The sequence below is a fragment of the Girardinichthys multiradiatus genome, chromosome 24 (genome assembly GCF_021462225.1).
Source record: "Girardinichthys multiradiatus isolate DD_20200921_A chromosome 24, DD_fGirMul_XY1, whole genome shotgun sequence".
NCBI lineage: Eukaryota > Metazoa > Chordata > Actinopteri > Cyprinodontiformes > Goodeidae > Girardinichthys > Girardinichthys multiradiatus.
In genome coordinates, this window is record NC_061816.1 from 19723452 (window position 1) to 19750471 (window position 27020).

General features: G+C 36.0%; 1 protein-coding gene across 3 annotated transcripts in view; it reads left to right on the top strand.

The window, feature by feature from the left end:
• Nucleotides 1-27020, top strand: part of LOC124861702 (inactive dipeptidyl peptidase 10-like) — a 98423-nt gene that overhangs the window by 20566 nt on the left and 50837 nt on the right. For 2 of the 3 annotated variants that reach the window (XM_047355621.1, XM_047355622.1), the window contains 2 exons: nt 20670-20784; nt 20933-21028. In XM_047355621.1, coding sequence (XP_047211577.1) covers nt 20670-20784; nt 20933-21028 — 211 coding nt within the window. Of the gene's footprint in view, nt 1-4891; nt 5047-20669; nt 20785-20932; nt 21029-27020 lie in introns of those variants that run through there. The other variant, XM_047355623.1, reaches the window with a different exon arrangement.

Sequence of the window (27020 nt, forward strand, 5' to 3'; positions counted from 1 at the left end):
TGTGCCTTTGGGACGATGGTGAACTTCCAAATCACCAGGAAAGGTCAGAGAAAGAGAGATAGAGATCATTTTTAGGTGGTTTCTTATTCTGTCTGTTAAATATTTAATGGAGAAGGGAAGAAAGTCCAAGACAAGCTTTGAGGATCTTTTCCTCCAATCCTTCTTTCTCTCTTTCTTCTTCTATTACCCTCAGTCTCTGTTTGCATTCTTTCTCCTTGATTTTCACACTCTACCACCTTGCTCACATTCTCTCTTCATCTGACTATGCTGCTCATTCTCTCTCCAGACACATCTGTGTTGCTGTATGTCATAAAAGCCACCGCCAATGGAACGTTTTTGGTGCACATACATTTTGATTCATTTTATACACTCGTAGTCCAGTAGGTGGTGACAATGTAGTTGGTCAACCATCTACTTATAAATAAATAACGCTTGAGAAACGTCTAGCTAGCTTTTTGATCCCCTTGATTTCCTTCTTTTTCTCTTGCTCACTCTATTTGTCTGTTGTATCTTTTGCGCCACCTTTTAAAAGCTACTTTTATAACAGCTTTTTCTAATGGGAAGGATTCCAACAAAAATCTGAACAACAAATTCTGTCCTAACAGTATAGCAGCAAGCTGTTTAATTGTTTTTTTTTATTTATATCAGTTATTTATATCAGTTATATATCAGTTATTTGCAAAACTGTTCAAGATGACTTGTACTGATGATGGTCCCATTTAATGATGATCTAGATTGACCTGATCATTTGCCCAAACTTTTTTTAATAAACTTTTTTGAAATACCTTGAAAAAAGAGATGGGGATAATAAAATTGTGTCCTGTTATTTTCTCTGTAAATTCTTGATGAAAAATAGTAGTGTTGGCGTGCCCAACGTTTTTTTTTGGCTTTCGCAGGCAATTAAAAAAGATATTATGGAGTACTTTAGTTGAAGAAGCCAAGATCTATTGGGTTTTAAGGCTTTTTGCTAATTCCGGGTTAATAAATCAAGCTTTGAGTTTTAAAAGTCTTTCTTTCTTTGAGGTTAACAACAGCAATGTTTTGTCATGATAGATCAGTTCTGCTTTGATGCATTCATTACTCCTGGTGTCCAAGACTCTTTATCCTTTTATCATTCTTCCATACCTCATCTGACAACCAAACCTGATCAATGAAGTGTCCTCCTTCTTTATCAATTATGTCTGAAAAACTGAATTTGCTTGATGTAATTTGCAGGACAGAATATCTGCTGTGTGTAAAATTTATTCAATATGGCAACACACATTTAATAGAGACAAGTAAGCCTGTGAATGAGAGCAGAAGCTCAACTACATTTTCTTGGAGCAAGCTAATCCATCATCAGGCTGCACAATAGAAGAGTAGAATATCGTTGCTGCCTGGATTTTGGCAGAAAGAGCTGGTTTTAATAGAGTTGATGGGAAATCCTTTGGATTTTCCAGTTTACAGTCAGAAAAATATTGTCTATTAAAGTTGAGTGTAATTTACTTTAGGATTGACATTGTAAGCAACAAAATAGTGGTTCCTATGCAGTCTGGTAGACTTGTAGTTGATCCATCCATGAATTCTGTGCTCTTGCTGAAACTCCTGAAGGAGAATGTCTTACCATTAAACCTTAAGCTCAAGCACATTCTGGTTATCCAGGATTATAAAACACCCCAGTATGTCCACCTCTAGAAGTGGACTAAGAAAGGTTGTTTTATAATGCTGTTTTGGAGTGGCCTAGTTAAAGTCCAGACTTAAATCTGATTCAAAGCCTGCAACATGCCCTTAATGGGCCATGTATGCTCAAAAATCCTCCAACATGGCTGAATTAAAAGAAGAGGGAGACAAAATTATTTCACATTGATGAAAAAGATGAATTGTAATTAGTCTTGTAATTGCTGCCAACTGTTAAGTTTAAACTGTTAAGTTCAGGAGGCATTTACTTCTTCACATTGGGTCAGGTTGGGTCATCATTTAAAAACTGCTTTTTGTATTTACTCTGGTTAGAAAATAATTCTTTGAAGCACTAGTTTTACTTAACTGCTACAAGAAAAAACAGGAATCATTTAAGAAATTATATATTTTATAAAGAAATATATATTATAAATGTCATCTAAGCCTATTAAATGCTAAACTAATATGAAAATATTACTGGTCTTTCAGGACTGTTTTACAACCCAGAATTTTAATACCCAATATTAATTTAAGAGGGAATGGAAATTCAAAGTCTCTGAATCCCCTTTTTCATCTGCAAGCTTCTCATGCTAGAATTACAACTAGAGAACAGAAACAGAGACTACCAGTATTGTGGTTCTGGATCTGGCTGTTGACTCATTTACAGAACTGACTTTGTTTTGGGTTTATATGGTCCTACAGTCCTGTTTCTTGGCTTGGCTGATGGCCAAATCTCAGCACAAAGTGGCTGTAAAGGCCACTCAGACAGTAAGGTTCTGAGTATATGGCACAGGTCTTTTGGATGTCTGGAGGCCCCTTTCGAAACTGAGTAATACTAAGTGTTTGTCAGCTTTGCAGCGTCTCGGAGAAAGAGTCGCCATGAGGGCCTGATTAACCAATCAGAGACATATTAGCTACACGGCCAATAAGAAATTAGGATTCTACTTTTTTTCTTGACCAATAATTTAGATAAACTAAAACTATCTTCTGGTTGAAGATGTTTTCAAATTCAAGATGTCAAACTTCAAATCATTAGACTGAATAAAAACACAGATTTACATTTCAGCCTTTAATACATTATTGGCTATTTGAAGGTACTAATGAATTAATCCTAAATCATTTTTAACACTTTATGAGTAAAATTAGATAATTCATATAAGTGACAGATCTTCACAGGCAGAAAAGACTAGAAAAGACTTCTTTTGAGCATAATGTTTCAAAGTCATAACTTCTGCCTGGGATGAGAGATTCTTTTGACTGATCTAACATGGCTGTGAAGGAAATTTCAAAGGGACTAGAAGGACGTGAAGCGAATATCAGATCTGGTGTGTTCGGTAGATCCTTCCACACATCAACTTTCTGCCATGAATTCGTGGTAAGCTGTATGGAATTTTGACATTAATGCAATGTGTAGGAAGCCTAAAATGGTAGGCATTGGAAACTGAAACAAACTCCCTCAGGATGGGTTTTGGTTTCCATTGACTCCCCTATCTTCATTTGCATGGTTTTCCATTCCTCTCAATCCTGTTATCATCATTATTTTTAGACAGGATTGTGAGAATAGCGTTCTTCCTTCAGGGCTTTCACAGTGACACCTATCTATTTGCATTCAGCCATTTGGCAGCTGTAAAGACCAGCTGGTCACTCATCTGCTCGACAGCCTCGCCTTATTGTCATCCAGTGGGATTTTAGACAGAGTCTTGGACCTGTTCCTTCTCTGGTGACATATAGAGCCATAATCCCATAATTTAGACGATGAGATGCTGTAACAGCAGATATCACAGAAGGGCTCCTGGTCCCTCAAGTGATACAATAGAAATAGTGGTGTGACATCAGAGGTAAAAATACCAACGAGTCCCACACACTTACTGCAGTTCTCTGTGGAGTGAGAACAATTAAGGTAAACTTGAAAGGATTTTCTGCAAAACCATTCCGGTTTCTTTCAGTCTATGGTCTTGTATTAACTAATTATTTATTATCTTATTTAATGTTTTGATTTTATACAAACAAATGTATGGCTGTAAAGTCTTGTGAAAAAAGGACAACACATGAATTATTTTGTTCACTGTTGAAAAATGTTTCATATTTTGATATCCAGTCCTTTTTATCTTTGGATAAAAATCTTGATTTATTGCAACTAAAACAACAACAAAAAAAAACCTTGTTTTGCAAATCAAACATAAGATTACAAACTGTGTTTGCTACCCACTTTTGCTAAAATAGCACATCTTGCATCAATTTAGCTGAGATTGTTCAGAGGAAAGTTTTGCCCACTCCTTACTTATATGATGTTAAGCTGCCCAGGTCCTGATGCAGCCAAACATTCCCAAACCATGACACTTCCAACATCATGCTTCACAGTTGGTATGACTAAAGACGTCCTCTCATCTGGTGTCCAAATAATTACATTTTAAATTCATCGGTCCAAGGAACAATATTCCTTTAGTGTGGCCTTCATGTGTTTCTGAGAGAGCAAAGGTCAGAGAGTACCTTTCATTAAGAAACTAGCCACATGGAGTTGCTGAGCTCAGGTAACACCTTATATTTTGAAACTCTAAGCAGATCCTATAGTTGATTGTTGAGCAGCAACTTTCATTTTGAAATGCCTACCAGATGCTAACCAGTACCCTTTGTTTAGAAACCCTTCCCAAATTCCAATCAGAAGCTTTTAATGGAGAATTCCCACCAAGGTCAAATCAGCAGCTTTAAATTTGAAACCCCCACCAGATCTAATTTATTTTAATATGTCCACCAGATTCCAGTTAGCAGCATTTATGTTAAAAATTATCACCAGACTGAATTCTTTATTTTGGGTAACACCTTTTATTTTGAAACTCCCAACAGTTTTTGGTTTCAATCAACACCTTTAATTTTCAAACTCTAACCCAATCCAGTTGTTGATTTCGAGCAGCATGGTTTATTTCAAAACTAACCAAATCCATTTTTTTTCTTTTAAAAGCATCACCTTTAATTTTGAAACTAAAATTCGACCCAGAGACCATTATTGATTTTGAAAAGCCACTTTTATTTTGTAACTGTATTTTAACTTTATTTTAAAAAATGGCCACCAGATGCCAATTCTAAGCTTTTATTTTGAAACTCTTACCACACCCAGCAGTTGGTTTCAAGGAGTTTTTATGCTCACAAGATGCTGTCACTTATGTAGACCAGCAACCTTTATTGTGAAGCTCCTCCCGGATGTAGGTGTTGTTGCGGACCATCAGCCTGACGCTCCGCCGCTTATTAGCCGCTCCGACAGGGTCTGTGGATGCTATAATCACCGGGAGAGCGGCTGCATTGTACCTGCAGACCGAGACTGAGGCAGCGGCAGAAATGACGGCGTCTAAAGATCCGGTCAGGAAAAAGCCGACGGACTCTCAGCAGGATGAGGTAGACAAAAATATACCTGATTTGTTTTTATGATCATTGCTAGGATCTCAGCTGTCTGGAGATAGACGCTCAGACAGGCGCTCCAGCAGTCATCCAGCATGGTTACAGCAACACTAGCTGGTCAAATCGATTATTTATGAGCAATCTAAACGTTTCTAAATCATATATGTATATGAAAAATGCGAGAATACATTATTGTTCTGAATGTAAAAATGTGTTTTAGTGTGAAACAACCTTTATTTGGAAAGTGAGGGGTTTCCACTTCTTCTGAGAGTGGAGTTGGGATTTGATATTGACAGTTTTAGATCCCAGGTGAGAGCTGCAGCTGCTGCATCACACCCAGAGTCATTTCATATCTCACAGGAAGATCTGTCGTCTGTCTGCAAGCCGCAAAGCCTTAAAGTCTCTCTGTACACACCTATCAGCCTCCTTCAAGCTGAACCAAAATTAGATTTAGTAATATACTGTCAACAGTATCTTCAACAGGTTCTAAATAAGGAAAGTATCTTCTTGGTGTCACTTTTTGGGTATTTTTTTAGAAAATGTCCCCCTAATTTTGGCTTTGGTCTAACTTTGACTGTGGCATACTGTACATTTTGTAACTTTGATTCAATTTACTAGAATTGATCATTTAGGTATTTTTCTGTATTGTTGCTTACTGCTCTAGGTTTGCTCTTTTTTGTGTTTCTCTTGTTCTGTTTAGAAGTTTTACTGTTTACTGTATAACTCATTTATGTGGCTTGTTGGCATATTTCTGCTCATTTGGTTGCAATTTCACCCTTTTATTTTTTTTTCTTATGTCTTTTAAAAGTATATCTGCCTCTGGAACATTTCCTCATTTTGTTGCAGCAACAAATTGCAGTGTCGTAAATTAAGTTATACGTGATGGACCAACACAAATATTGCGTAATTGATGAGTGGAAGGAAAATTATACATGCTTATTAAATATAATACATTAAAATGAATACTTTTGTATACCTTTTTAGCTGTTTTTATTTTTATTTTTCAATTTAACTTATTTTTGTGCTTCTTCCCACTTGTTTTGTCAAACGGCTTCCTGCGTTTTACATTGAACACAAATACTGAGTTTAGTTCTGTTCTCAAAGTCCACATTTACTCAATTTCAGTGAGATCTCCGTGTGTGTTTTTTTTTTTGGAAAGGCTGACTTTTATTTAATACAAATTTAATTTGCATTCTTTTTGCCATTGCCTAATATAGATTTCTGAAAATATTCAAAGTTTCCACACTTATTGTTTTTCTCATAAACTCTTCAAATGTCTTCAAATTCTTCATATTAGTGTTTCTTTTGATGGAAAAATGAAAGTTTGTCAATAATTACCTGCATTAAAATGGTTTACTCATCCATAATGCAGGGACATGGTATTGTAGAACACTGTCATCAAACGTTAGGTGTTCCAAACCAGCAGAGGACCTCCAATACCTATTATTTTGAAACTCTAACCAAATCCTGTGGTCTGTTAGGAGCAGCAGAGTTTATTTTCAAACTAATGGTGCATTCTGTTTGTACTCGGAAGTCTGAATTTTCGACCTCCGAGGAGCAAATTCCAACTTTAACGTCCATGAAATTATGAGTCAGAAAGTTGGGGCAACACGACCATACCGGACTTCAGCATTCAAGATTGCTGCTACTCGCATTAACAGTTGTAAAAAGTTGTTACTTTGAATGTTTTTAGCAATTTTATTATTTATCTAACATTTAGTTATTCGTAATATTCAATAACTGAAACTCCAGCAGCTGGCTTCTAGCATCAGCCCTTATTTTGAAACTCTTGTCATTGTCAGTTGCAGCTTATATTTTCCAACTAACTGGATCCAGTTATCTATCCAGTGTTTATTTTGAAACTCTAACCAGATGAAGTTGTTGGTTCTGAGCAACAGCTTTTATTTTCATCCAACTAGATCCAGTTGTCAGTTCTGAATGATAGCTTTAGCTTTAAAACTTGCTTCTTACACGAAATGGGTAGATAGGGGAGGGAGCAGTAAATGTTCTAAGGTTGGTATTTGAACCTCAGGCAGCTAATAGCCTGGGAAAAACACAGAGCAGCAGCTTTTATTTGGAAACTAACAGTTCTGTGCATCAGCTTTTATTTTGAAAGTATAACCAGATCCAGATAGGGCCGCAGCAAATGATTATTTCAGTAATTCAGTATTCTGTCCGTTATTCTGACAATTAATTGAGTAATTGGAATACAAAAATTGGCACAATCTGCAGATTTTTTATTTTCCTACTTAAGCTTTTTTGAAAGTAATAGTAAACAATTAAACAAATAATCCAGTTCCTTATTTTTAATCTGGATTTTATTGCTTAAAATGCAGCAACACACCATATCTTGGGGTATACGTGAACATTTGTAGCAAAGGATGCATCTGCAGCTAAAACAAAAAGTTCTAATATCAACATGCCAGAAGCTCCGCCCCCTTTCTGGTTGACTTAACATTAATACAGTGCTGTTAGCTGCCTCTGTAGTGAAAATGGTCACAACCAAAAAAGTGCATAAAGTGTCTCTTGCATACTGCTTTCTGAATAAAAAAATAATAATTTTAACATCAAAAAGCAGAATGTTATCCAGATAAAATATAAAACTTATAGTGTACTGAAGTGCCAAGTTATACTCTTATATTTCTGTGGTGCAAAAACAGACAAGAACTAAAAAATAATTAAACATTACTTATAAAAAGGTAAACAGCAAAAGACATAATAAATACTGCCTTTTACAAATCAAACCTCACTTTCAGCTTCCTGCCATCTTTTCTTTTCTTGCAGTATTTTGAAAATATTTTGGGGACTTGTAAGTGGTCTCGTTTTCCAGACATCTGTAGGTTGCATTTGTAGTTCCGTCAGTAAAATACGTCTTTCTGGTGTGCTTTTGAAGCGCGAGTTGATAATAATCTTGTACATTATTCGTAAATTTATACGTTGATGAGAATGCTAATTTAGTTTTGCAGTACATGACCTGTGCTGTGCTTTCTTTTTGGTTAAGTTTGAAGAGATTTCACACTGTTGACATTTTCTGTTGTTCTCTCTGCACTTCTTTTTGCTCCTTGCCATCTCTCTCCATAGCTAATAGCTTGGCATCCACGTATCAGGCTATTATTAGAAGAAATGAGGGCGCTGCGCATCACAAATAACCAACACAGTGCACTGAATAGCTAAACAGAAGCCTTGAGGCTGATGATTTGTTTCAAGATATTTGAATCATTCGAGGAATGGTCTCAGCCCTAGATCCAGTTGTTGGTTTCGAGCCGTAGCTTTTATTTTGAGATTCTGAACAAAACCAGTTATTGTTTTTTATTGGGAAGCAGCTGAACTAGCCCGTCCTTCACCACTCCTGGCTAATAATAGTGCTTTGGTGGTTGGTGGGTGAAGGGCTGGGTGATTCAAATGGAAGTCAAATTCTGCTTAGGGCCCCATTAATGATTAGATCGGCCCTGCTTGTGACATTTGTCTACACTCTATTTGCTTTCTGGCTGCTCCAATTACTCTTATAATAATCTGCCACTCTGCATTGTTCACACTGGGCATCCGTAGCTGATTTAAGTGGCAATCTGGCTCAGCCCATGTCCAGTTAGGGACGTCTCTCAGCCTATTTCCGGTTTTCCCCATACAATCTTGAAGCCAGATTTAGATCTTCGATACGTTTTTGTGTCCTTATACTCTCCCTCCTGCACATACGGCAGTAACTCCAAACATCGACATGCACAGTTGACTTTCTCGCCTGCGTTGCTTTCCACTGATGCGAGCTTGACCAGTGCGCTTTAGCAGCGAATTGTGTCTGATGAAGTGTACAGGGAGCATGGCAGGAATTAGCTCCGAGATGTTGAAGTATTGCTTCCAGAGGAGTCGATGGTGGCTCAGTGAGTGTGTGCAGAAAAACTCTACCTACTGCTGAGTGCATCAGTGGGAATCACGTCCTCCTGCTTCATTGATTTAAACACTTTCCACCTCCCCAGCTGCACATGCGGATTCTTCTGCACCTCTTTATCTTCACATGGTCAGAATGTGAATTCTGCTGGTGTATTTTGTAAAAACAAAAATAATGCTAAATCAATTTTATTATTCAGGCCTGGATATTGGGATATTGGGAACGGAAATTTGGATCTCCACGATTCCAGTTACCCTTGTATGCCTTTGGGTTCATCTGTTCAAAAAGTTATATGCAAGTAAAAACACTAAGGGAATGTACAGACATCACATTGTCCACAAAGGAGATTGGTTCTGCATCCCAGAGATGAACGTGTTTTAGTAAAAATATGCATATCAACCCCAGAACAAAAGCTAAACATCTTGTAAAGAGGTTGACTAAAGCTATTCCCACTTAGGTTGCAACTCAGCCACTCAGCAACGAAGACTCAATTTCTCCAAAAGCATCATAAAAAGCAAATGCCGAAATCTGTGAGCTTGAGAACACCATCCCAAGTGTCAAGTACAGGGGTGGCAGCATCATGTTCTGTGAGTGTTCTGCTGCAGGTGGATGTGGGGTACTTCACAAAATAGATGTCAGTATGAAGAAAGGACATTATGTAGAAATATTGAAGCAACATCTCAAAACAGCAGTAAGTCAGTTAAAGCTTTAGTAGAAATGAGCCTCCTAATGAGCGATGATCCTAATCACACCGCCAAATCAGGGCTGACCACATACTAAAGAAATGTGTGTAAATCTCTGAATATAAATAACATAACAGAAAAATATCTCTCATTATTCTTGCTTTTAGCAAATAGAAATGACTAATCTTACCTAAAAATATCCAGTCTGATTGAATGCCAAACAGTAAAATACCTTCCCAATCGTCCAGACTTTGCTGTCTTTTATTACATAATCAGGTGGCCATGAATATTATTGTGGATCTCTTTCTGGCATTGTCTTACACACCTGCTACTTCCTTCTTAAAATATACAGAAATAGCAATGTTAGGGTAGGGTAAATATGGATTTTTCCTATCTAACAAGCACCCATAAAGGTCATTGCAGATGTTTCTCTGACTTGGCATTGTGTTACACACCTGCTACTAGCTTCCTAAATCCTAAAGAAGTAGCAAGGTGGGGGTGGCATAATGTATTGTCCTTGTCTGACTTAGCTCCGTTATTTTATAACAATAAGGTTATAAAACGTTGGTCTACTAAGAACCCCACAGTGGTAGAAATATTTACTTTTGGAAGTGGCAGTAAAAGGCATAAACTGGTATGTGAATGGTTCAGAATGGATACACAGGAGGATAATATGGACTTTGATGAATGGACGCCAGTAAGTAGAGGGAGAGGACGCGGAAGAGGTAAAGCAGAAGAAGGAAAAATGTTAGACAGCCAAAGGAATAAAAGAGAGTTGGAAGAAAACAGTTCTGAAGAAGAGAGAGTAGTTAGGAGGAAAATCGGAAGGGAAGAATGTAAAATAATATTAAAGATAAAAAATGAAGAAGAAAAAGAGAACCTGAGTCCTATTTCACTATCTAGAGAAATTAAAAAAAAGATAGGAGATGTTGAAATGGTGAAGGTCTTGAGAGATGGAAATATACTGGTGGTGTGTAAAACTGAAGAACAAAGAAGAAAGGCTTTACAAGTGGAAAACATTTGCAAGAAAACAGTGACAGAGAGGAAGATTATAGGAGAAGATAAAATCATTCGGGGGGTAATTTATGGCATTCCTATGGAGGAAGATATAGACAAGTTAAAAAAAAGCATTGTTGGTGCAAAGGTAAAAAATCTCAAAAGACTGACAAAAAATGTAAATGGTGAAAGAGTAGGAAGCCTGTCAATTTTAATAGATTTTGAAGAAAAGGTGTTGCCACAAAATGTTAAAATAGGATATCTGAGTTTTTCTGTGAGGCCTTTCATTCCTCCACCACTAAGATGTTTTAAATGTCAGAGATATGGTCACATAGCAGCTGTCTGTAAAGGAAAACAAAGATGTCCAAAGTGTGGAGAAGATCACAGAATTGAAGATTGTGGGGAAGAAGTGCAGGAAAAATGTTGCAATTGTGGAGGGCAACATAGAGTTACATTCGGGGGATGTGAGGTAAGGAAGAAAGCAAAAGAAATCCAACAAATTAAAATGACTAAAAACATAAGCTATGCCGAAGCAGTCAAAAATGTACAGAAAGAAAGATCAAGGGATGAAGGTCAAATTAGGATTCAAGATTATCAACAAAGAAAAGTAGAATCAGAGGAAAATGTTACAATGTCTGTGGAAAAACTGATATTATTCATAGCTTATGTCATTAACTGCACTGAACAGGCTAAACACAAAACAGAAAAGATTAAAATAATAGTCAGAGGAGCAGAAAAGTTCTTAGGGTTTAAAGAAGGATCTTGGGAAAACATTAATAAAAAGTTGGAAACAGATGGAAGGCAAGGAGGAACCCCAGCTGATAGAAATATATGATAATATTACAGTGGAATGCAAGAAGTTTAATCGCTAATGGACAGGAATTTAAAGGGTATATAGATGGAATTGAAGAAAAACCAGAAATTATATGTATACAGGAGACGTGGTTAAAACCAAACCTAGATTTTGTGTTTAAAGGGTATAATAGTATCAGAAGGGATAGAATAGAAGGAAGTGGAGGAGGATGTGGAATATTTATAAAAGAAGGGATACAATATCAGATATTAGGAAAAGGCAAAGAGTTAGAATATATAGTAGTTGAAATTTACAATAAAAAGGAAAAGTGTAAAATAATAAATTTTTATAATCCATGTAAAATATTATCATTTGAGTTGATGGATGAATTAATGGGATACTTAGAAGGAAAAGTAATCTGGTGTGGAGATTTTAATGCTAACAGCACATTATGGGGAAAATGTAATAATAAAAATGGACAAGTTATTGAAGAAATAATGGAAATAAAAAATTTGGTATGTATAAATGATGGAAAAGGAACAAGAATTAATGTAAAAACAGGTACAGAATCTGTGATTGATTTAACAATAGTATCAAATTGTTTAGCCAATAACTGTGAGTGGGACATTGACAAAGATACAACAGTAGGCAGTGATCATTACCCCATTAAAATCATAACAGGAATATTAATAAATAACAGGAATACAGGATTATATAAAAGATGGAACTTTAATAAGGCTGATTGGGAAAAATTTAAATATTTAAGTCAAAAGAAATTGGAAGAAATAGATGAGTCAATTGATATAAATAGTTTAAATATAAATATCTGTAAAAAAATATTACAGGCTGCAGAAGAATCAATAAAAAAAGGAGGAAGAAAGAACGATAAAAAAATTGTGCCATGGTGGACAAAAGAATGTAGTGAAGTAATAAAATTAAGAAATAAAGCATTTAAAATGTTAAAAAGTAACCCAATTTATCAGAATTTAATTGAGTACAAAAGAAAGCAGGCAAAGGTAAGAAAGATCATTAAACATACAAAAAGAGAATATTGGAGAAACTTTTGTAATACCGTAGGGAGAGAAACAAAAATTGATCAAATTTGGAAAACGATTAAAAGAATGAAGGGTATTAGAAAAGAATATGGATATCCTATATTAAAAATAGATAATATAACTATAACGGAAGATAAAGAAAAAGCAGAAATATTAGCTAAAACATTTAGTAAAATTCATAGTTCAAATAATATTAGTGAAGAGGGAAAGAAAGGTAGGGAAATCACAAAGATGAAATATAAAGAATTAATGCAAAATAATGTAGATACAAATAAATTAATAAATGAACCATTTACACAAGGAGAATTGAACTTTGTAACCAGGAAAACAAAAAATACATCACCTGGAAAAGATCAAATTTACTATACGATGATAGAACATCTTAATGACAAAGCAAAAGACAAAATATTAGAATTATACAATAAAGTCTGGGAGGAGGGAGAGCTGCCACAGAGCTGGAAGGAAGCAATAATTATTCCAATAGCTAAACCAGGAAAAGATAACACAAAACCAGAAAATTATAGACCAATCGCATTAACATCAAATATTTGTAAAATAATGGAAAAAATGATTAATAATAGATTAACATATTATTTAAATATTAATGGATATATATCTAGAAATCAAAATGGGTTTAGAAAAGGGAGAAGCACAAATGACTCTGCATTATGTTTAGAATATGAAATTAGGAGAGCACAAATAAACAAAGAAAATGTAGTAGCTGTATTTTTTGATATAGAAAAAGCATATGACATGATGTGGGTTGAAGGATTATTAATTAAATTAAATAAAATGGGTATTACTGGAAAAATGTTTAACTGGATTAAAGATTTTTTAACAAAAAGAACAATACAAGTAAGAATTGGTCAAGAATTGTCAGATAAATATATAATAGATAATGGTACTCCTCAAGGAAGTATTATAAGTCCGTTATTGTTTTCTATAATGATAAATGATGTATTTAAAAATATTGGTAAGGACGTCGGTTGCTCACTATTTGCAGATGATGGAGCTATATGGAAAAGGGGTCGTAATATCAAATTTATTGAAAAGAAAATACAGGATGAGATTATTAGAATAGAACAATGGGCAAATCAATGGGGATTTAAATTCTCAGTGGAAAAAACAAAACTAATGGTGTTTACACAGAAAAGGAAAAGAGAAAATATAAAACTAAAATTATACAATCAAGTTTTAGAACAAGTAAAAAATATAAAATTTTTAGGTATATGGTTTGATGAAAAAATTATATGGAAAGTACATATAGAAAAAATCATAGATAAATGCAAAAGAATATTAAACATTATGAGATGTATGGCTGGTATTGATTGGGGAGCAGATCGAACATCATTAAAAAGAATTTATACAGGATTAATTAGATCAAATATTGATTATGGAAGTATAATTTATGGATCAGCAGCAAACACTCATCTTATAAAATTAGACAATATACAACATCAAGCTTTAAGAATTTGTACAGGAGCAATCAGAACCAGTCCAATAGCAGCACTTCAGGTAGAGATGGGAGAGATGCCATTAGATTTAAGAAGGAAACAGTTAGCAATAAATTACTGGATAAACTTACAAAGCAATAATCCGGATCATCCCACACGTGATATTTTAAAACCATGCTGGGAAAAAGAAAAAAAACAAGTTAAGAGTTTTGGTTGGATTATCAATAATATAGCAGAAAAATTTCAAATATATGAAAAAGAAATAAGTTTAATGTTGCCTTTGCCAGTAGTACCACCGTGGCTGTTACCAGAAGCAGTGGTGGATATGGCGTTGATGGAAAAGAAAAAGGATCCAAAATGTAGATTAGATTCAAGTATAATACAAGAATATATAAACAATTACTATCATTATGTCCAGATTTACACAGACGCATCAAAAACAGATGAAAAAATAGGAGTAGCATTTGTAATACCAGAATTTAAAATAAAAGTAGGAAAAAGAATTACAGATGGATTATCAGTATATTCAGGAGAATTATTAGCAATATTGTTAGCAGTGCAGTGGGTGGAGGATATAAAACCATTAAAAACAATCATTTGTTCAGACTCAAGTTCAGCATTATTAAGTTTAAAACATAATCATTCAGAGGGTAGACCAGACATTTTGTTGGAAATAAAACTTACTTTATTTAGAATACAAAGAATGGGATTAATATTAGTGTTTTTATGGGTACCAGCACATGTAGGAGTTGGAGGGAATGAGAAGGCGGACAGGATAGCAAAGAAGGCAACACAAAACAACATTAGCTTTATAATAAATATTAGTAGGTCAGAGGCAAGAAATATAATTAAACAGAGAATCAGGAAAGAGTGGCAAAAAAGGTGGGATGAAGAAAAGAAAGGAAGATGGTTTTACAGAATCAACAAGATAGTAGGAGAAGTAAGAACAGGAAGAAGGAGTAGAAAAGAGGAAAGATTAATTACAAGATTAAGACTAGGACATACAGGACTTAATTCTACATTGTTCAAGATAAAGAAACATAATACAGGAAAATGTGATCATTGTGGAGAGGAGGAAACAATAGAACATGTAATATTGAAGTGTCAGAAATATGAACAAGAAAGAACAATTTTAAGGAGAGAATTTGTAGGTATTAAAGAAAATTTTATATTGAGAGATACTTTGCAAAGAAGTTTAGGTAGCAAACATATTCAAATTATAATTAGATTTTTCAAAAGCACTAAATTAATAAATAAAATTTGATTGTTGTAATAGTAAATAAGATTTAAAACCATGAAGAACCACACTCCATACCAGTTGGTGGCGGTAATGCACATCTTCAAGTTATTTGCCAACTGCCAAAAAACAACACAGAAGAAGAAGAACAATAAGGTTAATGTGAAAGTCATTGCTGATTTCTTTCTGTCTTGGCATTGTGTGAACACACACAGCTATTCTATAGAGCAGCTAACACTCCTGCTTTTATAGAGGTGAGCACACAGATGAAAAGTTATTCAGGTGCATCTGATTTGTAGCACCTAGCTGCTACTTTCTTTGGTTTTGCATTTCCTCTTGTCAAAGCATTTTGCTTTATTTTTCCTTTGTGAAGTTGTCACACCTTATGTTATCTTGAAATTTTCTTCTTACTGTTTTCCCTTTACGTTTATACTTTGTCCAATTACAACCAGTTGAAACATTACTTTTCTTTTTCCCAGTGTTTATGTTTATAAGAGCAGTTTTTAGCTGCTGAACAAGAGATTTGCCATAGTGATGTTTTTTACATTTAAAATAACTAAATGTAGTATGTGTTTCTCTCTGAATGAGAACCATTGGAAAATATTTTAATTCATTGAACTAGTGCCTTTCCCTCCAATTGCAAGAGTAAGAATAAAACACCCGTAACACCGCCCTGATTTTTATTTTAGGTCATAAGCTTTAATGAATTGAGTGTTTCATAAAGCCCATATTTTTTGACATGTCAAAAAAAATATCCACTGCTCAGGTTACAGCTGTGACTCTGGGCTCTTACAGATGGAAATAAAGGCAACAGCAATTACTTGGATGTCATATTGTTGCAGCACCAAGTGCTATTAGAAGAGCTTCAACTAGACTCAGCATGAGGCTCTCAACTTCGTAATCACTTATGCATGAGCATCTCTGTCATCGAATAACCACTTCAGACCTCAATTTCCATCCTTTTACTCAAGTCTTCCCCTTACATAAAAGTGCCGATGTCACTTTAGCCACTGTTCATACTGAAATGGTAGCCTGGAGCGGTCTGCAGCTGGAGCTGCAGCCATCTGTGGCCCAGCAATGAACCCTCCTTTAAAGTCACTCACATCCTTTCCTCTTTTCATTTTGATGCACAATTAAATGAGTGTGCTTGGCATGTTTATTAAGTCCACAGCATGACTGGATGGTATCTGTTTATTGTATGAAGAAGGACACCTTTAGCAGTGGTAAAACATCTCCACGTCATCTTTATCACTATGATTTTACATAATGGGGGGGTATGTATTTATTTGTTCAGGAGGAATTTTTTATCACTCACTTCTATAAAGCTGCCTCAGCTTATTGAGGTTTGCAGAAATGTGTTTCTGCACTGCAGCATTGCATTCAGGTTGTGGTCAGGACTTTGACTGGACCATTGCAATACATGGTGTGGAGTTTTTGCAGTGTTTAGGATGACTGTCCTGTTGATGACCCAGTCGAGGCCAGGATTCGGTTGGGTCACTTTTTACTAGAGATTACTTAAAACATGTTTATTTCTTTCATTTTACCACCATTATGTCTCTTCTGAACTATTTTGACAATTTTGTGTCGTTTACCATTTAGGTGCCATTTTGAGGGTAATTTAGAGCAAAAATAGTCTAATGTTTTCCAAGATTATTGTTATTGGTATTATGTTTTTAATTCTGTCTGCCATATAACCTTTTTCATCACTGATCGTGATAATTTTTCAAGATTTTTGCATTTTACAGTTTAAGATTTCATTTTACCCAAGAGCAAGGGTTATTAGGTTATTGTCCAATTACTAATGGTCACATGGAAGTCTTGCAACTGTTTGTCTTTGTTATGATTTGGGGTGTTTGGTTTTTGGTTTCGGGTTCTTTCTTAATATGTTTTTCACAGTGAAGGTTTTGAATCGTTCTTCTGATTATTATTATTATTATTATATTTTGAATCATGCTTCTGGTCATGCTTTAGTTTTGTCGTCTTGTTCATGTTTTGTCAAGTTTGGTTTTTGGATCTGGTTATGCTTTAGTTTCATGTTTTTCTAGTTATGTTTCTATTAGTTTGTTTCTTTGGATTTTCGTTCTGCTCAAGCCATGTTTTGTCCTGTCAATTATCTTTATTCGGTTCACCTGCACCTAGTTAATCTGTCCTGCTTCACCTGGTTCACTCTCCATATATACACTATATTTTTTCCACTTACCATCATGCTGCCTGCTAGTCTGCATTCCGGGGTCCTTCGCTACACCAACCTTGACAGTCTTGCTTGTGTTGTTTAACCAGTTTACATTTTTTGAAAATTTAAGTTGCTTTTATTGGAAGAGATCTTTTTTTTTTCTTTGAGGTCTAAATAAAATTATGTGCTGCAGGTTCTTTGACGTTCCTGAAACAAACGTCACCCTACCACCCAAGGTTAAGAGTCTACTAGTAATTTACACTTTTTTTACATTTTGTCAGGTAACAACTACACACTTTCATGGATTATGTTTTGGATTTTATTGATAGGCCAACATAGAGTTGAGATAAAGGATTTGTGGTTTCTAAAATCTTTTAAATAGAAATTTTAAAGCTACAGCAGGTCACTTTTTAAAAAGAATATCTTATTTACATATTTGTTATGTGTCACTACATCCTGACAGTAGAATATGAGACAGATTATCTGTGAAAAATTAAGCTCCTCTGGCTCCTTTTAGTGGTCCTACTGCGATTTGCAGAAATACAGTGCTCCAGGTCAGAAACAACCAATCAGAGCAAGGAGTAATGTCTTGGCAGTATCAATCACACTATTGTACGCACTGCTCACACCCCTCTACCCCGCACAGCTTATTATAAATATTTATCAAAATTGTAATAAAAAATCTAAACAAAAATAATTTCTTCAGAGATAACACTGGTGGTGTGATTATCTTTACTAATTGATCATTATTAACCAAAACCATTGTAAATGTAACTGTGTTATCAACCGTTTTACTGAAAACTGTGGGACACTAGATAATCACTAGATAATCACCAGATAATCACTCTTACACAAAATGAACAAGGTTTTTTTTAATCTATGTGAAAATTTATTAAACCAATAGTTCCTCTTCCAATGAACTATTCTGGTGAACAACCTTTCACCTAAATAAGCATCTACCAAAATAATTGTGTACCGAGTGTTGATGGAGATCGAACCAGCAGTTCATGAACTGAGTGGGAATGGATGAAAACTTCGAATTGACTGGGAATATGGAAACAAAATCAATGAATAACGAGGAGTTTTCCACATAGGCGCTTAGCTCTTTACCTGTTGACAGCTGAAAAAGAGCTGCTCCAGCATCCTCCCCTCCCCAGATCACCTTAACTATGCCTCACCCTGCCCAGACGAGAGACCAAAAACTGAAAACAAAACAAGTTTACTTGGTCGCGAATCCTGTGGGAAAAGGGGTGCAGGCAAGTGTCCCTCCTTCAAGGAAGGGATGAAGTTATGGGGGGCAAGTGTCACACGTCCGCAAACACTCAAAACAGTCACCTTCTCCTGTTTCGTCCAAAATGGGGAAAATATGATGAGCCGTTGCAGTCAACTTAAACAACAAGGAGGAAACTTGTCTCCTTGGGAAACCTCTGGGTTTTTACCTTCACATGGGTAGTGACTTTGATCGGGATATGACTCTTCTGATCTTCTTATATCAGACAGATTTCCAGCTTTGTCAAGCTCCTCTGGGAATATCCAGTGTGGAGCTAAAGTAAACCTGCCTGGGAGCTTCTATTACTCCAGAAATTGCCTCCGAGTGTAGTACTGGCACACTACAGCTGGAAATGGCAAGGGCAGAGCATTTTGCGAGCCCTTGTAAAGCTCACCTCCAGTGACGTCAGAGCTGTGACGCCTGTTGAGCTGTGATGCATGCTGGGAGGTGTAGTAGCAATTAGTTTCCGGTCGTAATGGACGATGGCCGAGCAGCGTGTACCGTCGTTCAAGATTGATGTACTGCAGCTGTGCTAATGGCGCTGTGCTATTGATTTGAGGACCAAGTTTGTAGCCAGAGTATAGGCAGGCCATATTCAATGTAAAGCATATCATTGATGTTTCGTCCCTACCTGTGAATGTGCCATTGCTGTTTATCCACCGTCATTGGTGGCCCTGGTTACTAGGCGTTCCCTGCAGGCTCCGCTGTGGAGGGAGGGCTGTAGGACAGTAGAGAGCAAGGGGGAGGGACCTGTAAGGTGTGCTTGTTCAAACTTTCAGGCTAAGTCCATGGGTTCTCAGAACTCCCTACTGCAGCTTTAAGTGTGCCTGCATTTGTATTTAATCCCATTTCATCCATACCTCTAAATAATATCCAGTGTGACCAACTACCTTCAGATTTAAATCTCAATCCACCTAAACTGACCTACTTGACAAGGAGAGCAATAATCAAAGAACCAGCAAAGAGGCCAAAGGTAATTCTGGAGGAGCAGCAGAGATTCATGACTCAGGTGGGACAATATATTGACAGGTAAACTGTGAAAGAGTGGCAATAAGAAAGCCATTGCTGAAAGAAAACTATTTATTTGCAGTATACCACAAGCCTTGTGGGAGGAAGAAGTGCTGTGCTCATATAAAACCAACATTTTTAATTTTGGCCACCATGCAAAGCACAGTACGTGGAGAAAATAACTAACACATCACCCTGTGCACATCTTTCCCATGATGAAACTTGGTGGTGGCAGCATCACGCTGTGGGGATTGATGCTCTTCAGCAGGAAAAGATAAGTTAATCAGAGTTGTAATAACTGCGGAGTGGGGTGCTGTGAGCTTACTTTTCATATTTATATACCAAATAATTTAATGGTTCAGAATACTTTGGATTTCAGCTGCTGTTGAAGCAAGTTTTTCTCTTGTCTTTCTATTTTTTTACATAAGAAAATTCCACTAAGATGCTTTTTGTATGAACGAGGCTTCACCGCCTTCCTCGACATTTCTCTGTTTCTAAGAAACAGCCACATGCAGCCCCATGCAGCGTCCCTGGTGAAAGCGTCTGACCTCACGTCTTCGGTTGGTTTCCGGTTCAGAATGTGAAGTTAAACTGAAAGCCTGCATCCTTTTGTCTATTTTCAGACTTGTGGCTGAAGGTTAAACCTTCATTTTTGAAGCTGAAAGAACTCATATAAATTCATATAAAATGTTAGATTATATTATTTAAAGCAGAAAAGGAAGACCGTAATCAAAAGCGGTGTTTTCTCTGGATAATCTTTTGTCTAGACACAATGATTGCTCTGCATTTGCTTTTATTGTGCGGTTAAATGGCTACAAAACAAAAACAGTTTAATATCCGCTCTTCCATCTCGATGTCATTTCCTAAATGGTAAAAAATAACGTAGTTATTCACCAAGTGATATTAAGCACCAGCTCTGTAAATTTGAAGTTTCTAAGTTTAATAAACTGAGCACGAAGAAAAGTTGTATTGGAACAGGGATGTTTCTGCTGTCATGTTATTGATCCTGTTCATACATGCAGATTTGTTTTCTGCTGATCTGATGCCATTTTTTACCTGCGTTTGCAGGAGTTTGTGGATGTCAGCCCCCCGCAGAGGAACTGGAAGGGAATTGCCATCTCTCTTCTGGTTATAATGGTGGTCTGCTCGCTCATCACCTTGTCGGTAGTCGTCCTCACGCCCAGTATGCTAAAAATCATCTTATTTTTTTTACAGTGCATATTTACCAATTAGTTTTTTTTTATTTAAAACTAAAACCCTTTGCTATGTTTTGCTCTTCAGTGTTAACTCTGTGATGACAAGCAGGTTTTAAATGTGTTGTTGCTTCACAGCTGACCCTCCCGATACCAGCAAGTCCAAGCTGACTGTGGCGGACCTGTTCAAACCAGAGTTCCAAATTCACGACCCAGAAGCCAGGTGGATAAACGGTGAGTCCAGTGTTAGTTTAATTTTTAGGTTTTAAGCAACCTCTGAAATATAGAATTTAAATTTTTACCCCCAAATGGACTTCTGATGGACTTTTCTTTAAATTGTTCTAGTCTTTTCCGATGGAGAATTTGTCTTTGTATGCTAAAATATTTTATTTAGTCTTTTCTCTATCTTCTTTTCTTTTTAATCGTAAAAAAAAGTCATTCAAACTTTCTGTCTGAGAAAATTAACTTTAAAATACTTTTAAAATGTTCTGAAATCTCCACATATATTTTAAAATGTAGCCATTTATTTTGTTAAAATTAATAATAAAAAAAATAACTTAAGGAATAAATTTTGCTGATTAAATTATGTCACAATTACATTTTCACAAATGTATCATATTATTTAAAATATGCATGAGTAACTTAATAGCTTATGTGAAGTTATGTTGGTCTGTGTATGCTGTGCTGAAATTATAGCTTTTTTCAAGATTGTTATATCCTCCTAAGGTTCAATATTCCCGATCATTATGACCCCTCGGTCATCAATGTCTGTCCACAAGCCTTGCAATACATCTCCATGGAAACCAACTGCTGTACTGGCCAGCTCCCAATAACTGTCACCAGAATAGCCTACTTTATATTAGCTTGCCACGCAGGGGCTGTACAAGTCTCACTTTTCTCCACATAATCAGTTTGTGTTTTACTCAAGAAGATTTAACAACTGTTTTAACTAATTTAACTAATAGTAATGTAGCTGTCAATATGTTATTCTGAGGACACTGTCTTTCTCTCTCAAACTTACAAGTGCCTTCGCAATTAGTTTTCCCACAACCACACGCTTAGCTCTAAAGAGTCACTTCAAGCTAATGCTACACGTATTGACGGTGGGTGGAAGGGAAGTTAAAGTAATAATTTACAATCAGACTGCAGGTACAGTCACTACCCTACTTCATCTGGCTCAGACACATAGAAAAATAAGTTGCAACTGAAGACTAATTATAGAGCCTAAACATGCAGGAATATCTTCTTGGGAGCGGTTACTGACATAATAGAATATGCCATGATTAGGGTTTTGATCCAACAGAGGAAACAGTCACAAGATTTTTTATCATGTGACAAACTTTATGCTCACAAACAACTAGGGTTGCATCTGCCACTTTACCCTTTATTAAATGTATTAATAATTAATAATGGCGTTATGGACTAAATATGTTATCATGGTATTTTGTGTTAGCTATTAAGATAATGACAAAAGTGAAACTACAAAGTATTCAAAAATTCAAGTCTTTTTTGACATTTTTTGACATTGAAATATATGACCTCATGTCACTGCACTCAAAGCCCCACAGGCACAAATAGTGCCATGGTCAAATAAGCTGCTTTAGGACACAAGTTTAAATTAAGTAGTGTAATTTTATTGTTAAAGCTGCAGTAGGTAACTTTTGCAAAAAATGTATTTTGTACATATTTCTTAAAAGTGTCACCATAGCCTGACAATATAACATGAGACATATTATCTGTGAAAAAAATCAAGCTCCTCTGGCTTCTCCCAGTGGTCCTACTGCCATTAGCAGGAATACACCGCTCCTGGTCAGAAACAACCAATCAGAGCCAGGAGGAATGTCTTAGCAGTATCGATCACACTTATATACACGCTGCAGTGTTAATCATGGTTGTCCAAGCGGCGCTCACACCCCTCCCAACACATTGCTTACCGTCTTCAAGCTAAAGATTGCCAATGTGCTGCAGCTGTGCTAATGGTGCTGTGCTAATGATTTGAGGACTAAGTTTGTAGTCAAGGCATGGGCAGGCCATAGTCCATGTAAAGCATATCGTTGATGTTTTGTCCCTACCAGTGAATGTGTCATAGCTGTTTATCCGCCGTCATCGGTGGCCTTGCTTACTAGCCTGCATGCTCATAGCAGGCTCCGCTGTGGGGGAGAAGCTGTGGAGGGAGGGCTGTAGCACAGCAGAAAGCAAGGGACAGGGACTTGTAAGGTTTACTTGTTCAAATTTTAAGTCAATGGTTCTCTCTGAACTCTCTACTGCAGCTTTAAACAGTACACAATAACTGCATTTAATCAAATATTTGGATTTTTATCAGTGCTGTGCTGGAATCAACACCGAAAAAATTGTTAAAGTAACAATCATTGGTCATTGTCACAATCAATTACACTGATCAGAATTAATGTTGTTGGCAATTCAAGACACTTGAATAAAATGTGGATATGTTAAATGTGAAAAAAGACCACTGTAATTGCTAAAACTGGCATTTAAGAGGTTAAAATGTACATCATGTATGGGGAAGACCGAAGTTAGTACTGGCATTCATAAAAAATATGTTGATACATATTATTTATATGTCAATCTTCAAAAGAGTATTTTTGTGTGTCCAAGGGATCCAGGTGGAGGTTTTTGTTTTCCATAACAATAGGCGTTGTCACCACTGAGTTTACTAACCTTCCTTGCCTTAGTTTGTCTGGAGGCCACATTGCCAGCACCTCTTGAATCATATTTTATGACCTTGATCAATATCAGTCCTCATCTCTGCTCATGTTGGTGAAGAATTTCAAATGTGTTGCTGTCTGACTCCTCGACAGATTGTATTAATGTCTGGGATTTTTTTTGAATAGAAGGAAAACAGACAATAAACAGCGGTTATTGATGAAAGAGAACAATTTAAAGAATGGCAGCAGGAGGTTTTGACAGCATGACAGCTAAATTATTGCCTTTGTGGTGAATTCAGACATGTTGATGACTAAATATATCCATAACACCTCTGTTGAGACTGGCTGGGGTGACAGAAGGGAAGAGGAAGGTTGAAAACACAGGACAGTGGTAAAAAGATGGCCTTGTTCTGAAAGATAAATCAAAGATCCAGCGCCTGCCAAGTTCTTCTCTTTCACAGGGAGATAATACTAATGACTAGTTCTGTAGCCTGTGGTGTCTTATTATTTGATGGTTAAGCCTCTGACACACTCTGGTGTGCTGGTAAATATATTTATGAGGACTAATTTCACCCAGATATACATTTTAATGTCACTACTGATCCAACTCAACCAGTTGCAGGCTGGATTGTCGGATTTTCATCTTTTACTTTCATTTTCATCTCTCAGCTCATTGTAGGGTTCCTGAAGCTCTCACTGCTCTCTTGGAATGTGTTCTCTGTTGCCAACTCTGTTGTGGGTTTAAATTAGACTTTACTGCCTTCAATCCTTCCTTTGTTAGGTATTGGTTTTATTCAGTTTAATCTATATTAATACAACACCAGTTTCCAAAAAACTCATCTAAAGGCACTTTACACAACAAGCTGGACAAATCTACATATATAGAATCCAATTCAGTCCAAATAAATTCATATTAATTCAACTACACACAGTCCAGTTGAGTCTAGTTACAAGTGCAAATTAAACATTGAAAGTGAATCTGTTTCTGTAAAGAGAAACATACATGATATAGATTCATTACACAGACTGAGTGATTATGGCTTACAGCTTACGAAAACCCTAAAACCATTTCCTTAAATATAAATATTGCATCAGGCTAATAAAAAGAGCATGTTTAGTCCAGACATGTTACTGTATGGGGATGTTATGGTCTACAGAATCATGAGGAAGACTGCTAACTTCACAGCTGTCTAGCAGACGGTCACTGACACCCTCTACACGCAGATTAAGCCACAATATGTCACTGATAAAAAAGTTGGCTGTTTATAGTGTGCTGTAGCCAAGGATATTGATGGAAAATTAAGTGGAAGTGAAATCTGTGGTAAAAAAGGTGCTTTTTTCTTGCAGCTAAAGAAAACCTAAAATTTAATTTCTCTAAAACATTTGAATGTTACAGAAAACCAGTGCCAAAACTGTTTTCAATAAAGAACTGTTGTGTTAGCATCTGCACAACCATAGGGAAGACTTTTGTTGTCAAGCAGACAGTCTGTATCCAAACGTCTTGATGGAAAGTTAAGTGGAAGGAAAATGTGTGGTAGAAAAATCTGTACAAGCATTTCTTTAAAATGTTCCACAATTACAAATGTAGTCTTATTGGGCAACTTTTCCAACAAGAATCCAGACTTATTGCATTTTCTGAAAATATAAATAATAAACAAAGTCATCACCTGGCTACATGAAGACCCAAAATCTATAAATCTTTGCTAATTGCTGATAGAACAGGTAATGCTGTCTAATACTTCTATGCAGAATCCACAATTTTATATTCTCATTGCCTTGGCGTAGACATGCTAGCCTCTTGCAAAGCAAAACATTTACTGGTTTGCATGTGGACCAATTTACTGCTTAAGTAAGAAATGTATGTCTATCATTAATTTATATTATACCACCAGGTTTTAGACATGCATTCTTATTTTATCACAAGAAACATTAACTTAAATGACCTTTTTTAATCTCATCTTCAGTCTAACTTGTTTAAACCTGCAGGACTCGAGTTGTAACGCAGCTGTGATGATTTGTTTTCAGCCCTACAGGGTCAGCTGTCCCATTAGCTGTTTTATTGAGATTGATGATGAAATGGGGGAAATTGCAGCCTGTGGTGTAAAAGTGGTTTCCATCAGGTGTGATGAAAGCTGAGAGGCTGTGCAGACGAGAGCGGTCTGGCTCTGAATTTACTGCACATCTAATTCAGAACTGGTCCCTGATGGAAATTGCGTTTCTTGACAACCTTAGACTTATTTTAACATCAAAGTTCGGCCTCAGTGGTGACCGCACCAACATTTAACAGAATATGGGACAGGTATAAATGATTTCTTATATTTCTTCAAATAGCTGCTTATAAATTGCAGGAAACCAAGCATAATACACATTCAATAGGAAACCATTCAGGCCAGCAAAGTTAATCATAGAAAAAGAATCAATCTGTGAGATTGAAGCTTGTGGAGTTCAGTCCGGTTAAAACTTTTAACAAAATAGCTGGTCGTGCTTAAGGCAAAAAAAGGCTCATATTATTTTGACTTTGGTGCCAACTATAAGCAGAGTCTTGTTTGGAACGCTTGTTGTCCAAGAAATTTCAGGATTAATACATTATGAGACCATTCTGAGTATCCCAAAAATTGTATTTAAAAATCACTGACTTTACAATGTGCACCAGACAGCTAGCTGAAGCTCAGGGCGGAGGTCTCATCTTGTTTACTTGTGCATCTGGTGAGGACAAAAAAATATTTCGAAAACCTTCCTGCGTAGACATACAATAGCTACATTTGACACTTGAGGCCCTCTGGTGGTTGAAACAGTGATGAGACACCAAGAACAATGATAAAACCTGGAATTTTGTTGAATTGCGGTTTTAGTTTGAAATGTCAATTTAAAATTGTCAGCTAAACTGTTTGAAGTTTTAAGAAAGGTAGCTAATAAAACTGTGATCGTAACCAGATCACAAGGTCTTTCAACTTTGTGACAAATACACAGATTTAATAATGGTCTATGCAGACAGAAAGACATAAAAAGTTAACACTATATTTTGTGTAATATTTTAAAAAATAAAATGAAATGACTTAAAGATTCTTTTCCTGCAATATAAATTAGCTCATCACTACATTATTATTAAATACATAAGCCCAGACTTTGACTAGACTAGGCTAAGTATTACCACTTACAGGGACACTTTTATAGAGGAGAACAGAAATAAAAACAGAACTGTTGAAATTGGATCTCTATCTTTTATTCCTATCAACAGTTGGAACATCAGAGAAATGACTTGCATTTTCACTAAATCACAATAAATAGCAGTGGATGTTAGCACTAGGATGCTGAGGTTAGCACATGTAAGGATACTAATTCTAAAGATAGCATTAGCATGCTGAAGTTAGCAATATTTATAATAAATAATTATGCTGATGCTAATATTAGCATTACCATAATCACATCAGCTGACATCCTAATGCTGACATAACTCTAACATTAGCATGCTAACGCTATCATATGCATACTCTGGTCGGTATGAGGTTTTTACCATATGATAACCTTGAATAAAAATAGCCTAGCTTCACTTTATCATG